This window comes from Agelaius phoeniceus, chromosome 16 (genome assembly GCF_051311805.1).
Source record: "Agelaius phoeniceus isolate bAgePho1 chromosome 16, bAgePho1.hap1, whole genome shotgun sequence".
Lineage (NCBI taxonomy): Eukaryota > Metazoa > Chordata > Aves > Passeriformes > Icteridae > Agelaius > Agelaius phoeniceus.
In genome coordinates this window covers 7,590,870-7,607,379 of record NC_135280.1, presented here as the reverse complement: position 1 = coordinate 7,607,379, position 16,510 = coordinate 7,590,870, and the positions used below count along the sequence as shown (strand labels likewise).

General features: G+C 44.0%; 2 protein-coding genes across 2 annotated transcripts in view; one reads left to right on the top strand and one right to left on the bottom strand.

Moving 5' to 3' along the window:
* The window catches only part of DCUN1D3 (defective in cullin neddylation 1 domain containing 3), a 25,617-nt gene extending 19,435 nt beyond the window's left edge, over nt 1-6,182 (bottom strand). The window contains exon 1 of the mRNA XM_054644009.2: nt 6,071-6,182. The gene's annotated coding sequence lies outside the window, so the exon portion shown is untranslated. The remainder of the gene's footprint in view (nt 1-6,070) is intronic.
* Nucleotides 6,163-16,510, top strand: LYRM1 (LYR motif containing 1). The gene is made up of 4 exons (XM_054644013.2): nt 6,163-6,301; nt 13,325-13,483; nt 14,476-14,568; nt 16,177-16,510. The coding sequence occupies exons 2-4, from the start codon at nt 13,325-13,327 to the stop codon at nt 16,291-16,293; spliced, it is 369 nt and encodes a 122-aa protein (XP_054499988.1). The 5' UTR covers nt 6,163-6,301; the 3' UTR covers nt 16,294-16,510.

Below are 16,510 nucleotides of genomic sequence, written 5' to 3'. Positions count from 1 at the left end.
ACAAAGGTTCAGTCACTGAGCAATTTATCTCCATCCATTTAAAAGCTACCAATATTCCCCTTCTCCCTCAAGATCCTTGTCAAAGGCCATAAAAGGTCCAGCACGTACAAAAAAAGCAAATAATCTTCCAATGAGAGTTTGTGTGTTTCTTCCCTTTTCATATGGAAAGGGTTGTAAAAGAATAATCCTTCAGTATTTTTCCAGGGTACACTGTAACTTTTGCACAGCATGACAGACCTTTAACACCTCAGTATGTATTATGAATAATTAAAGCAGCTCATACCAGGGGAAGAGCTACTCTGTGCTGACACAACCAGCTCACATCTCTACAGCAAAACTGCAGATTATGGCACCAAAAGAAACCACAGCCCCTGGGTATTTGACAGAGATGCATCCCACTGAAAGCATCTGAAAGTAGTTGTGCTACAAATATTTACCTTTCCCTGGCTCAATCCATTTTGCAAATTAACCTACAGAAAACTGCAACTCTGCAGCCAAACCAGAATAACTTTGAAAAACCACCTCAGTCTGCAATCTACTTGGCTATGGAAAGAAAAACATTTACTTTTAAACTGAGCTAAGTGTGCACAGATTTTCTTCTACACTGAGTTCAGCTATCAGATTTCACCTTGAAGTGTCTGAGGTGCCTTCACCAATTACATTCAGCTAAATATAATTCAGATATATATAAGTGACTCCTGTAATAATAGGATATGCTTTAAACTAATTGTAGTAAGTGAATAACTTCATATTTCTTGCTGTTCTCAACAATGAAGAACAAGACAGCAGTCACACAAAAAAGGAAGCCCTTCCAGCAGCTCTGGCTATCAGTCTCCCTTCTCCAGCAGAAAGCAGCTGTGAGAACAGTAACCCACACAGCACCTAACACTGAAGGGACAAGTCTAAAGACAAGAGCCAGACCACCTCATAAGATCCCTGCTGGCAGCAGATGCTCATAAGGAATTTACAGAAGGCCCACTGGCGTCTCAGGGAGTGTAACACAGTTTACAGGCTGCCAGCCAAAAGAATCACTCACTGCACACAGTTGTGTAGGAACTTCAGCACCAGCTGACCACATAAATACTGGAATCATATCTAAGTTATGTACAACAAATTGTTCTAAGTGAAAGCACTGACATATGAAAGTGCCTTAAGAGCAGATGCTTGGATTTTTAAACTGCAGTTTCTAAAGCAGAAAATACACACAGCCACCTGCAGAAGGCCTAATTCTCTCTCCTGATTTGATTTGCAACTTCCCTATTTCAGTGAACAACACCAACCTTTCCCACTGTACAAAGGATGCTGCAGCATTTTGATGCTAACTGTAGCAGCAGCTTCAAAGGAGCTCCTTTGAGCACTCAAACTTGGTCATCAGTTGCAACAAAGACTCTCACCTGTCCTTGAGAAATCTGGGGGCAGCTTCAACCAACACACACCTTTTTTTCATAGGTTTTCACATCTACTTGATTTCTCTTGACATCCTGTGCCCACAAGAGACCAGGAGTGTAGGTATCTATGCTGTGTTTCATGAGACATAATCACTGACTCCAAGCACAGGTAACTGCTGGAAGCTGGAATAAATACATCAGACCTCTGGCACTCCAGCCACCCGTTTATAGCTGATCCAGAATACTCAAGGCTCTCTGTACAGATTCATTGGCAATGAAAATATTGAACAGTCAGCACATGACCAAAACCAAGAGCTAGGACATTTGTGTTTGTGAGTCTATTACTAAGCTACATGTGCCTCCCATAATCATAGGTGCTAAGATGATTTTCTCCCTCCCTTTCAATTTTAAGACAAAAGGACTGACTGCATTACAAGTTGCAAAGTTGCAGGAGCAAAAGCATCACACAAAAAAAAAACTCAAAGAAAAAAACTAAAAACCGTCACTTTCTGCTACTACAGGGATGCAAAAATAAGACTGGTGTATTTCAGGAGCACATAATCCTTTTGGTTCAAAAAAAACCCACTTCTGTTCACTAAACAGGAAAAGTGAGACAACAAACAACTATGACTGTCATACTGTCTCTGGCAGCCTGACTTTGTGGGAATAACAAACTGTGACAGGAGGTCAGGAACAGCATTCTCACATTTTGCAAAGTAAGTTTTGTCTTTCACAAAACAGATGCTGTAGACAGAACAGCATTTATAACTATTCTTTCTGAGACACTACAAGATTACACTAGCTTACTCTCTTTACTGGAATCCTGTCTCACCACCCATGCTTTTGCTGGTTCCTCTACAGTATTCCTGCTTCTGTGAAAGAGTTCTTTAATACTTACATCTAAGTAGTCCCCTAACTGTCATTCTTCTAGCAGCAAAATATTGCAATGAAATAACCTTTAACTAAAATCCAGATTTTCTGCTTCCTTTAGATGCAGATCATTGGAGCAGAGAGCTGCCCTCCAAGACACATGGATAAAATGGAGACCTAAATGGGTCAGTTCTGAGAGTACCTTTTAGGCAAGAGGCTTTGATACCTTATTTGCTCTGTTATGGTCAGCACTGAGATCAGAATATACAAAGATCACCACACTATCACACCAAAGCCACACGTGCCAAGCAGAATCTCCTCCTGTCACCACAAAGAACACTGGCACTTGTGCAGGGGCAATCAGAGCTCCCCTGGCTCTGCCAACCCCACCTGCCTGGGGCTCTCCAGTTCACCCACCCAGAGCCCAGTGCACCCACAAACCCTCTCAGGGAAGGGGGAGCCAAGGTGCCAGTGAGCAATGGAGCAGCTCTGCAAGTCCTGGCTTTCCTGATCCCTCCCTGGGAAGGTTTCAGCCCAGATCTGTAATTACCTGACTCAAGCGAGAGTCAAAAGAAAGGGAGGGAGGAGACAAGAGAGATCTCTGACTGTTTCAAAAGACAACTTACTGTACAGAAGACACTGAGAAAATCTGCACAGCCAGTTTACTTGTGTCACATGTTTACAGGGGGTAAATTGCAGCTGGCACTTTACCAGAAGGCAACATTTGCCTTGAACATTTGCCATGAAATTACCATTGTTTCAAGTCAAGTTACTATGTCATTACTGCTGGGTAACTTAAGAGTCAAGCACACAATTAATCCATGTCACCAAGGCAGATAGTCTGCAAAACATTACAGCCATTAATCTAGTATTTCTGAAAAGGAGGAAGGGTTAAGAGACAAAAGAACTTATTAGACTTCCAGTAACCAGCAGACAAAGCCCATTAGTCAGAGGCAAATAGAGGAAAGGAAGCCAGTGAGATAAGATGCAGACCCCTAGGGAGAAGCAGCCAAAGAGAAGGAGCCCAGGCAGGGAATTCTGATGAAACTGTTAAGGGGGTTCCCCCTTATCTTCCTGTGACTACCAAGTCCCTGGAGTGTTTACAGATTGTTCTCTCAGCCTTCCAAGAATTCTGGCTACCAATATTCAGCTCCTTCTGCAGTTTTGAAGATGAAAGAATGGACTGTTTTTCTAGTATCACATGCTTCTATTTTTATAGTCGCTTCTTACTCAGAGCAGAGTTTTCCTGTTACATTCACGTACAGACCCAAGTGCCTAATGGAACAATAACATTGTTTCTGCAATTTGCAAGTTCTTACAAACTGCCAAAACCCCATCATGATGGATTTTATAGTGCTCCAAGGCTCTAAATTAAATTTACCAACATTTCCCTGGCACCAGTAAAGAAAATCAAGTGCTTCAGTGTGGGACAGATCTGAGCAGTGCTGGGGCACTCTTACTCCTCCTGACCTGCAGCTGTGCATCTCTGTATCCACACTCTCTGTGCATTCCCTTGTGCCATGAGGAAATGCAAGAGTAGAAGCCATGTCTGTTCCCTCTTCTTCCACCCCTTTCCATCTACTTTGTGCCCCACTGCCCCCATACACATACCCAACACTGAGGATTTCTTCCTGTTCCTTAAGCTGAACCAAAGCAAGCAGCAGAACCAAGCCTCTTCCTTATCCACACACAAATTTCTCAGAACACATTTTAGAAATCTGTTAAGCTGTCTGGCAGCCCTTCTTGCTCAATATATATTTCTTCAATTAATTTCAATAAGGGTCTTCCAAAAGAGCTGTTCTCAGTTTTCTCTCAAAGCCACTCCTTTATCTGATTGTCTTTTTTCAACACAATTCATGCTAAATGGAAGCAAAATGTAATTATTAACAAATTTCCAAGATCAACAAATTATCAGAACTGCTGACACAAATCATTGAGAATTTGCTATGAACACAACAACATTCAACCTCAAAATAAAGCAAGAATCTGGACAGAAAAGGCACCTTGAAGATCCTGATTATATGAGCTGATTGCAGCTCCTATTGGAGGCTGTCAGTCTCACAAAGAAAGCAGCCAAGTAGTACCAAAGCTGCAATTCCCCTGTTATTACTTGTGTTACTTTTTTTTTTTTACAGAATTACAGTATTCATGCCTACATACAACTTGCTATTAGGAAATAATCAGTTTTAAAAAACATTACAAGAGCCGGTATTTGCAGTAAGTTTGTAAAGCCAGTTGCACTTTGCTAATCTGAACTAATTCAGCACAGATCACAAGCTCTCCTTTTTCTGCTGATGTGCAGAAAAGCTTTGCTTTAGACTGTGAGCTGCCTGTCATGTAAAAGTGAATGTTTTCCACAACCACCACGACACACCTGCGCGGGGGAGACTCTGAGGACAGACTACAGAACTGACAAGAACATGGGGTGAGATCTCTTTACTTTCACATGCAATCCTAACTAAGGGACTGTGTTTCCTGTTCTGAGGATTATCTTTCACCAGGGAAACATGCAGCAGTGTTCAGATGCAGGCAAGGGAAACAAGTACTCAGACACTCGCTCTTCCTATTGCTGTAGCCCAAATAAAGCACTAGTACGGTAGCTACACACAAACTGTTTAACAAAGAGGTTTTTAAACACATAAGAATTTGTTTAGATAACGTCTTTTGCTCAACTGTTCTCTCAAAAACATACAGACCATGCCAGTGAGGCCTGGAATTTTCAAAAAGGTAGGGCAGCTCTGTGCTTTTCCTTCGTACAGCTATGCCCCTTTTCTTTTCAGAGCACTTAATTCATTAGCACTTTAAATTATGTGACAGACACTGTCATTCAAAAAAGTTACCACCTCTGGATCAATGCTGTGTTCTGACACTTGGCATCAGCCTGCTCAGTTATCAATGTAACATTTTGAAGGGCAGCATATCAGCAGTGTTAACTATTTAAAAGATAATCAATGATTCTTTCCAGCAACCACAGCACTGATAGGACAGGCATATTCCTCCAACCAATATTTGCTCAAAACACTGATTATGCAAGTTATAATTTAAGTTGTTATGAGTAGCTTATTAGTACCACCACAGCCCCAGAGAGTGATTAATGCAGATTGCAGCTTGCACAGGAAGGGTAAACACGCTCAGGGGAGGGAGGAAGAGCTGAAGCAGGAAAAAGAAGTGGCTGTGCAAAGGGGGCACGTTCAGATGGCGAGAACTACCTAGGAAATAAATCACTTTACAGTTTATTTCTCTGTCTTTCTCCTGAAAACACGTCGAACATTCACGTTCTAGCGTGGCACGTGAGAAGGCTGGGCAGGAGCGCACCCGAACAAAGCAGCGGCTCTGCCCGGCCCGGGGGCTGCGGGGCCGCCCGCACCGACCATTGCAGGGACGTTCTGGGAGCCCGCAGACGGCGCCCACCGGAACGGAAAAACCCCGCAGACCTCAAGCCCGGGGCGAGGCGGCAGCGCCGCTCGGGGCACGGCGATGAGCGCGGGGGGATCGGCCCGGGGCACCGGACCCACCGGCACCGCCCGGAGCAGCGCCCGCCGGGACCGCCCCGCCCGCGGCACCGGGGCAGCGCCCGTCCGGCCGCTCCCAGCGGGCTGTCCCGGCGCTGCGGGGCTGCGCCTCGGGGGGCCCTGCCGTGAGGGGGCGGCGGCGCGGGGCCCCCCGAGCACAACCGGCGCTGGCGGGCACGGACTAGTCCCGCCGCCCGCGGCGTCTCCCGGGCCGTGCCGAGCCCGGCCGAGCCCCGCGCCGCCCCCGGCGCTCCCCCGCAGCCCGGGCGGACGGGAAGAGCTCCGGTCCAATTCACTCACCTCCGCGGCGCCCAGCGGCTCTGCCTCCACCGCATCACTTCCGGGCGAGCGCTCAGCTGGCGGACGCGCCGTGACGTGCCGTGACGTGCCGTGACGTGACGCGCGAGGGGCGGGGCGCGCGGCGCCGCACGCGCGGTGAGGACAGGGCAGGGAAGGCGGCGGCTCGCGCCTCCCGCGCCCACCGGAGCGGGGGCACCCGGCGGGGCGGGGCCGCGGCACGACTGCGCCAAGGTAAAGCGGGGAGGGGGGGGAAGGCGGGCGTACACGCGAGGAGGGCGGAGGGAGGGGAGAGGCCGGAGGCGCGTGCGGTGGGCCGATCCTCCCCCCCCCCCTCTGCTTTGCGAGTTGGTTCCGCCCGGCTGCGGGGGCAAGGCCGCCCCGGCCGCCAGGGGGCGCAAGGACGCCCTGCACACCCGCAGCGCCCCCCTGTGGCCGCGCGGTTCCAGGCCGTGGGGGCGGCAGCGCCATCTTGACAGTGGCAGCGGCTGTGGGGGCGCCTGGTGGGCAGCGCTCAGTGACCCACAGCGCTCTGTGACCCACAGGGCTCACTGACCCACAGCAGTCTGTGATGTGACCCACAGCGCTCTGTGACCCACAGCACTCTTAAGTCCCCAGTGCCCACGGTGCTCAATGTCCACAGGCCTTGGTGCCCTCAGCCTTCATCCGCCCACAGCGCTCAGTGCCCACAGCGCTCAGTGCCCACAGTGCTCACTGACCCACAGTGCTCACTGACCCACAGTGCTCAGTGCCCACAGGGCTCAGTGCCCCACAGGAGGAGAAGGAGCGTCTTAAGCTGCGCCAATGGTTTAGGTTGGACACGAGGAAGAACATCACAGAAAGTGTGATTAGAGGTGGGAATGGACTGCCCAGTTTGGTGCTGGAGTCACCGTCCCTGGAGGTGTTAAGGAAAGCCTGGACATGCTCTGGTTGACAGGGTGGTGTTTGATCACACACTGGACTTGGTGGGCTCAGAGGTCTTTTCTAACTCTCCTGATTCACAGCCCTCCATGCCCACAGCCATGCTGTGGTTCTCAAATAGCAACTAAAAATCGTGTCTATCAATGAGTTTCATTGAGTGACCCTCAGAATTAAGCACGAAAAGGGTCAGGGAGGATTTTGTCTCTGCTAGCATTAATATTTATACCTGTTCTCAAGCTTGGGAGCGTTTCCAATGCTGGGAAATATTTCTATTCAGGCATTCAGTTGCATTTGGCTGGAAGCCAAGGTATGAATAAGGTGCATAAATCTATACTGGAGCTTGTGTCTATGTTGTTATATTTCTGTATGCTTCTATATTATATAAGCAAGGCCATCCAAGGATAGCTGAGAATTCATTTTCTCTACTAAATTTCTCATTCTGCATTAAAATCTTTCTCTGCTTGTAAGTAATAGAGAACTAAACACACAGGAGAAGAAAATGGTATGAAAGCATGAACAACAGAGTTGGACAGGACTGGAGACACGTTCATATTGCTTTAGAGTTTACCTGGACACTGTGTGCTTTCCATGAGAAAGCTAAGAAATAAGTAAAGCAACTTTTTTCATTTCCCTTCCCCCTTCCCACAGTCTAAGTCAGGATTTCTGTTCTTCTTGAAGCTCCTGCAGCACGGAGGCACTCCCAGGGCAAGTCTGTATGTCCTGCTAAAACCAGACAATGCCTTGACCACCTCACACTAAGAGAATGAAAACCCAGTGATCAAAAGCAACTAGTTAAGGGTTTCCACCTTCATTTATTCAAGTGAAAAAAAAATTGTAGAACCTTAATTTTGTGCAAATTGGCTTATTTGAACTGACATAGGAAACAGTGATAAAATCCATGTCCTTGCTTTTACTATTTAATTATATTCTCTTTGCATGCAGTTTGCTTTTTCTGATCAAAAGACTGCTCCATATGCAAAAGCAAGCTTAAAAGAGATCCAAGTTCAGTCAGAAATCTGAGGCACAGATAGAACAGCAGAGTTCCCATCCCAGTTGATGAACAATGTGAGTACAATGACTTAGGGAGTCTGGTTCAGAGGTGTTGATCAGGGTTTCAGATCACTTCAGTTTGCCAGCAGAAGGACACTGGCATGAGAAAATCCTAAACCCTGTGAAAGTCTCCGTGCTTTTAGATACCATTACTGAATATCTTGGTTCAGTAACTTCATTCTTTTTCATCAAATCTGCATATATTTATGATTGCAGCTTGTAGATGGAAAGAGTGAGAAATAAATCTTTGAGTCAAATTGATGGGAATGTCTGGAAATTTACAGGCTTGTGTCACTGGTAGAAATGAGGATGTAACACCATCATGGAAGAACATGATCTTTCATTCTAATAATTTTTCACCACGTGGAGATGGAATACTTTAGCTGTGATTGAGGTTTTGCTAGGATTTGGTTTTGTCTGAATCTTTAAAAAAAAGTTATGAATGTTCAATCAAGAATGAAAATCAAATGAAATTTTCATTTTGCCAGTACATACTGCAGCCACGCGTGGTCAGCGTTTGCAGGGTACTGTCACAGGCTACTGAGTCATTGATTTGAGGAAAAGAAGACAAAATTACTTTTGTGGAAACTAGATTTTGAAACTTAATATTGCTGGAAGGCATGTGACCTATCCAGCTATCACAGGAATCTGTGACCCCTTCCCTGCCCCCTGTGCCACAGGAACTCATTGTCTCAGTTGTTGTCCCTCAAGGAAATGACAGCCCAAATCCACTGCTGCCTTAGGAACCACAGACTCATTGTGGCAGACTTGCATGAAAGATGAATATGGATTACTGACCTCTGTGCTGTGGAGAGCTCTGAAAGGAATGATTGATTATCTGCTGCATTAGCAGCAGGAGAGACACTGCAGGTCACTTTTTAGCTAAGTGGCATCATTTAACTCCCTAAAAAAACCCCAGATATGTGAATTTTTCTGGATATCTTTAAATAAACATTATCCAGAGAGGGCATTTTAAAATAGGAGCTGTAGATTGGCATACAGGCTGGATTGTCTTATGGGCACATAGTATGAACATGGTGCTGTTCCCTACTCCAGTGTTGATACACCGTGGTCTGGAATGACATCATTTACTTCAGTAGCAGGGATGTGAGCACAGCTTCATTTGGAAGGCAGTCAGCCCAGCACTTTGTCACTGTGTCTTTAGACTCCTTGCCAGTAGCAAACCAGCTGTCAAATAGAAGTTGTGTTGCTGCTAAATAAAACATTTTACATCTGAGAAGCTCAAAGCTGCCTTTTCAAATTATTTCATGCAGGGTTTTGTTCCCCACCTCCCCAGAGCAAACCCAGTTTCAGCACCAGCCCTAGGTGTGTTTTACTAACATGTGCCCCACTTAGCTGGGGTGTGAAAGAAGAGATCAATTGTTTTAAAATACCCTTTTTCCCCCATGGGCTCTTCCTTTCAACCTTTATTTTCTAAAATCCTCTATGTACTCACTGCTGGCAGATTTTATGCTTAAAGTGAGTAGCTAATGCTTGATTTGAGAAGAAAGGATGAAATAAAATAGACTTACAACTTCACCAAAGGAGCTGTGCAGAGGAGGAGGATGCTGGACATGTGTTCCCAGGCAAGCATCCCCTGCTGGGAAGCAGCTGAGGTTTAGCTGCTCCTGGATCTGCAGTCAGTCCTGGTGCAGCCTGTCTGCTGTCCTAGCTGTGCTTTGACACTGCACTCTTGGGCTCATTGCACAGTGCAGTTGGCAGATTCCTTTTATTATTTTTATATAAACTTTTAGTTTAAATTCTAGACAAGCCTAGCCAAGTTTAAATTCTAGACAACCCAAACATCAAAATAAGACCGGTGTTTCATTGATTATTCAGATATTGAACAACCATCTAACAGTCCAGAGGAATGTCTGTTTGTTCCTGAAAGAAAAACCTACTGCATTTTATAGTCTAAGGGACTATTTTAATTAACAGTGAAAGAAGTTTGCACGTTCACCATGCAGTAAGTCATTGAGTGCTCAGATCTCCTTAGGAGTTTGGGTACAATGGGGTGTTTCAGGTGATGATTGATAAGAGGGGGGTGTGTGGGACCGGCTCTGCCCAGCAGCCAGCAGGGCTCCTCTGGGAGGCAGCGCTTGGCTCCCTCCAAAGCCCGGATTCCAGCACTGGGCCCCAACTGCGACCTCCTCTCTTCCCCTCTGACCTCTCCTGGTTTGCTCTGTGGCAGTGAACACCCGAAATTTGCTCAGCTGATACAATGGCCCTGTACTTTCTGACAGAAACGCCTGTGGTTAACCTCTGTGGGCTGCACGCTGCAGTAAAATGAAGGGTGGTAGAAGTTAAACAATGGGTGTGACTACCACAAGATGGGTGTTAGTGGGAAAGTGGTGTAACATCCACTTAGCATTCCAGAGATGTGAAATATAATTATGATTTAAATGCCAAAGATGTAAGTTGAAAGATGAGTAAGTGCAAGGACATGAAAGCCTCCCTTATCTTCCTTTCTATCCCACTCAGAATCATTTTGCACACCCACAAAACTAATACAAGTGGTGTCACTTGATGAAATTGCACCTGATACATGACTTGTACCATCACTTACATTTCTGTCAGTGTGGGCACTGTTTATACCAAAGGAAAAATTCCAATCTCATTTACAACATTTTAAGTTTGAAGTAATTTTGCTCTCAGTGGAATTACTCCCTATTTATACTCCCACTCAGATCAGAATCTGACCCAGGCTTTGAATTTTGTCTTATTTGCTCTCATCCTCTCCTATCATAGACAGAAATCCTCAACCTGCAAAGGGCTGCTCATACCTTCATTTATGTATCTTTGCAGAAATGCCTTATGAGCAGGTCTGTAATGATAAGAACTGTTCACTAAATGAGCCCTGGGAGCAGCTGGTTGCTGAGTAGAGATGAATAGCTGCTTAATGTCTTTTACATCATCCAGCCTATGTGGGAAGGAGAGCAGGAATGCAGAAGGGCAGCCCATGCCTACCTAGATGAGGGGCTACACAGTTCTGTAGTGATGCCAGCACAGAGGAGTAAAGGACAAAAGAGTAAGTTGTAGGTGGGGGAGGGGGAGCAACTGGTGGGGAAAATAATTGTTGGTTCTAGACTTTTCAATAAAATCTTTCTAAACAGATTCTTGGTATGTCGAAAACCCAAGGGCAGCAGGTGTAGTCAGCTCTGAACAAAGGGCATGCGCTGTCCCAGGCTGTCACTTTGGAAATTGTCTGATGCATAGATCACAATTGAAACCTGTATCTTAAACATTTTTACCCCCAACATTGTTCCTTTTATTTTCTCTATGGATTACATGAAAACCTAACCTGTTATCACCTTCTCAGAGGTGACACCTTCAGATAAAAGCAGAGGAGGGAAGTCAGGAGAGGCTCTAGGTGAGGCAGATTTGGGACTCTGCTTGTGCTAGGATAACCCTTGTAACTGAGCTGTTTCTTTTCTGTACAAAATATGCACCTAGCAGGGGGAAGCAGTGATTTTTCAGATACTGGTACATCTGTGCCTTCGTGTCTGACTGATTTCACTGCCTGAAATGGAACTCTAGAGTGGATAAATTGAAGCACTTTCTCCAAACTGTTTGATGAGCTGGGACTACCTAGTTATATTATTGTGGAATTCATTTCCTAGAAATACTATAAACATTTACTAGAAGGACTTTCTGCTGTGTAGGAAGAATAATTTTCTATCTGGGGGAAAAATATATGATTCGTTAAACATGTTAAAATACAAAACAAAAATGTTTGCTCTTAAGAATCCGAGAAAAATAGTTCTTGAAACCATGAAAGGTCTTTAGATGACAGCAACAGTTAAGATAGGGCTAGGAATTTACAGTTCAGGATTTTTTATGAAAAAGAACCATGAGTCAAATCCTGTGTCAGGTTAGCATCTGTAATTCCACCTTTGGTGAGGGAAAGAGGGTCAGGAGCCACAGGAGGCTGGTTCTGGTCAGCCACTGTGCTGGAGGCAGCAGCTAAAGAACAGGACAGCCTGAGAGGCCTTTGGCTTTAGCCCCTCTTTTACAACCCAGCATTGCCACAGACTGCAGGGATTTGAGCCACAGCACACTGCCAAATGTTGGCTGCTGCATTAGGAAGCAGCTTTTCCTCATGACCAAGGTGCTCCCTCCAGGGGGAAGGTCAGGCTGAGTTACTCTGCTCCAAGCTGTCCATTCCCAGCACACAGGTCTGATTGCAGGGTAGATTCACCCCCAGTAATTAGAGCTCCAGGTTGGCAAATGAATCCTGATAGTCAGATAATGGCCTGTTCCTGACACTTGTTCCTCATTGCATCCATGCACTCACTTGGCAGTGCTGCTGCACCTTCCTTGGGCACAGTGAGGTACCTCTCACTGCCCCTTGAGCAGAAGTCATTGCTCCTGTTAATTTAATTCATGACTGAAATTTTGTCATCCAGAAGTGGATTTGTCTAAGGGATATTTGGGGTCTGTCGTGAAATAGTGTAACCAGTTACATGATAAAATAGTCATTTACATAAAACAAGACTAAGATTTCATTCTTTCTTCTGACAAATAGTCTTCTCACACCTGGAGGCTGATTCAGTGGGCTCAGCAGGTTCACAGCTCTCTGAAAATCAAGACATTCAGGAGTTTCCTAAATCCACAGTTAGTCTGCCTCTCCTGAGTGCTTAGATAAAATAGCTTTCATCACCTTTTCATCACCTCAAACTCCAGCTGAATCATTACTGCCATGGTATCACAAATAAACCTCTCAGCCCCTGGAGCCTATACAAGTTTTCAGCAATATTGTGGTGGTTTTGTCATGTATTTCATTCACAGATTTGCAAAGATAGGGTCAGCACTGGTACAACAATGTCTGGGGAAGGGGGATATGTAGAGTTTCGGTGACTTGCCCAATGTCTGTTGCAAAACATCAGTGAAACAGAACCCAGGCATTCTTGTACCAGGCTTGATTCAGCAAAGCACTAAACCAAGTGCTTAACTCTGAGCAAGAGCTCAAGCTGTTTGAATGCAGATAGATTTAAGTATCTACATAAATACTTTGCTGGACTGAGTTTTCAACTTTCAACAGCTAATTATTGTCTACAGCTATTTCAGGGTTTTTTCATGTAGCTCAGCGTATCTTTGGACAGCGGAAATATTTTTAAACCAATTTAATGGTGTGAACAAATGTCCAAATACTCAAATTTCAGCACTGATTGGTTTGACCACAAACTCCAAAAAAACTCACTTCCTTTTCAAACCAGGACACTGGCCTTTTGGCAACTCAAATGTTCATGCATATGTTGGGGGATTTGTCTTGTCTTGTCCTTTTAGATGACACCAGCAACTCGACAAGAAGTCCTCGGCCTTTACCGCAAGGTTTTGCGAATAGCCAGAACCTGGCAGTCGGCATCAGGACAGACAGAGCAAACCATGAGGGAGAAGGAGTACATCAGAAATGAAGCCAGAACATTATTCCGAAAAAACAGAAACGTGAGTGTCCTCCTGGTGCTGAATTTCCTAACTACTCTTGTCCTGCTGTTTGCACTCTGTGGTTGGATGCTAAGATAGGAATGTAAGGGTTGAGTTCCCAAAATTTCGTTCACCTTAAATGCTGGTGTATTTGGGTTACAGTTTAAATATCATCCCTGAGAAAACTCAAACCATTTCAGCTCTTCATTAACTACTGTAGAAGTCTAAAAGGTCTTTTTTCAGTAAAAAAGTGCCAAGAAAAAATTAAATTCCAAAGATACTGCTTGTGTAATTGAAGCAGCTTTTGATCTTTACAAAGTTAGCTAAGTGTATCATTACCCATGCAATGGCAAACAGAACTCAGCAGCTTCTTTTTTTCTTTTCAAAGCAGCAATTATTGGCACTTCTTTTAAAAGAAGCACTTTAATTTTTTTCTTAAGGAAGAAATTTCAAACCCTGGTAATCAAAGGCCCTTCTTGTAATTCAAGATCACAACACTTATTTATATCCCATATTGGTCTGGGATTAAATTGAAGTAATGCAAAATCAAAAAAATGAATTTAAGTCATAATTCATACCACATTTCTCACTTCAAAGAGAGTTTCTGGATAGGATGATAACAGAATGTACACCAAGCAGTGTCTTTCCTTTCTCCAATGGTGACCTTGCAGAGTGACAAACAGATGAGCGTGGTTTTTTCATAGATGTAGTGGTAGTTTACACGTGTTTTGTCTTTTTACAGAGAAAATACCATGTTTGGGTAAAAAACTCCTCCTGTAGCCTCAGTCCTGACAGCCTCTGGGCGTTAACATTCAGCACCATCAAGCCCAGAACTGCTGAGTCCAGGAAAATACCAATGATACCTTTTATGGGTGTGAAAATACAATTCATTGTATCCTTGAGTTTGCCAAAAGAAGCTAAGGAAAGCCACTTGCTGGGCATCATTTACACTTGGGCTTCCAATTGCTAATTACTGTACTCCCATAAAACACTTGTTTGTCTGATCATCCCAGGTAACAGATCCAAAGCTGATTAAGCAGTGCATAGAAGAATGTGAGGCAAGAATAGAAATTGGACTTCACTATAACATCCCCTACCCAAGACCTGTGAGTATAAATCACAAACTCTTCACTGATACCTGCTGAGCTTTCCCTGCACCACAAAACCATCAGTTTCCATCACTCTCACTGCACTGCATTTTTAAATGAGCTGGCATTTAAATGTATGCTAAAGCAGAGCCAAATGTACATTGAGATGTTCTCTATCTTTCACTGTAAATTGGGGAATTTCTTCTCAAAATAAGGAGTCAAAGTCTAAATGGAGTTGCATGAACTAAATTCCCAAGGCCTCTGAGTATTTAGCCAACCAATGAATATAGAGAAACATGGTAATGGAATCAAATAATAGAAGAGAATGAGAGAATAAAAATACCTCATTACATCTGCCATAGGTACAATAATTTTTACAGCCTACATTGCTGTTAACTGTTCTCCTGGTCACAAATCAGGCCTTACCTCTCTGTGTTGCTGCTTCTTTTCTCCTCTTCCTACAGAAGAACATGTCCAAATATACTGAAATGCTGGAATTTGCAGCAAAGTTTTCTACTGCACCATTCAATACAGTTTCCTCCCTGCCAGGTCACCTCTGTCAGTAATACTTTATGCTGCCTCCCATAGAGGCATCCTCTCTGCTCCTGTTGATGAGGAAGGGAACTGTTCACATCTACAGTTCCCTTATTGAGGCAGTCATGGTCAAAATTAAATTGTATCTTTAGCAGATGCTTGCTTAGACTATGGTCACTGTTACCATCTGTTTCAGTATACAGAATAGCAATGCACAGCTGGCAAAAAGTGTTCCTAGAAAGGGGCCTAAAATGTGTCCTCTGCAGTAATTTCAAAATCCCAAAGGATCTGCTCTCTCAGACAAACTGGATGATTATTATTTTTCAGATTCTAGAAATCTCTACTGCTGCTTTAGTCAGTGCTTTTACTACTATTTGCACCTAAACACCCATCTTCCAGGATGACAGCCTCAGCCACAGTAACACCTGACTGCTACCACCTACATTTTTCAGTCATTTCAGGGTTACAGCTGCATGATTCCCACTAACAGTCTTATGAAACATAAAGACTTTGTCAATCAAAGGAAGAGTCTGTCACCTATTGCTCCTTCTGCTTATGGAGTCAATGACATTGATTGTACATTTTAATGTGCCATATATATATAATCATGACAGTAAAAAGGCAGCCTCTCAGTACATACAGTTTGGGGTTATTTTGTAACTTGTTAAGTAGGTATGAATAAATCACACAGTGATTCAAGACATTACTCAAGAATTTTTAGGGTTTCTAGTTCTTACTGTTCTGGAACATTGTCAGCAATCCTATTTCATCAGATATCATTGCTGTGTGATACCAAACTGCAAAACAAAGTTACTAAGGTCTTACATAGATAGAATTTTATTAAGGCCTAAAATATATGGCATTTTAATAAGCAGAACAATTAGTTCTGTTATAGTTACACCACCAATTAGTTCTGAAAATTACACCACTAATCACTCCTCAGAGAGTGCTCCTCCTAGAAATCTAATAACCTGGCTTGAGAAAATAGAGTTACCCTCTCCAAAGTGTGAAGAAATTATTTAAAACTCAGTGAAACTTAGTCTGTATTTTTCTTCCCAATATGCACCTAACTGGTGGGATTTTCTTTTCCAGATCCATCTGCCTCCCATGGGCCTTGCCCACAAACAAGGCCGTACATTGCGACACCAGGAAAAGTTAAGGAAGATTTCTAAGCCAATATATCTGAAATCCCATGATGAAGTTTCATAAGCCACCATTTAAGCTGTGGTGTGTAATCACATCCTTTAAACTGTGAACTGCAATCCAGGTGATTTGTGTGCACAACTGTGAATAGTGTGGTCACTTGCTCACACATTTCCTGAAGCCAAAAATCCAATTGATCCATTGTGTATGATGGATAAGGTTGGTTTAGTATTTATTACATTTCAACCACTGACTTGTCAATAAAAGTAACACTTTTTAAGGA

Excerpts from the sequence above, each read along its gene's own strand:
- LYRM1 (XM_054644013.2), top strand. The coding sequence starts at position 13,325 with ATGACACCAGCAACTCGACAAGAAGTCCTCGGCCTTTACCGCAAGGTT. Across the intron at positions 13,484-14,475 it reads TATTCCGAAAAAACAGAAAC|GTAACAGATCCAAAGCTGAT; the intron begins GTGAGTGTCCTC and ends TGATCATCCCAG. Across the intron at positions 14,569-16,176 it reads ACATCCCCTACCCAAGACCT|ATCCATCTGCCTCCCATGGG; the intron begins GTGAGTATAAAT and ends TTTCTTTTCCAG.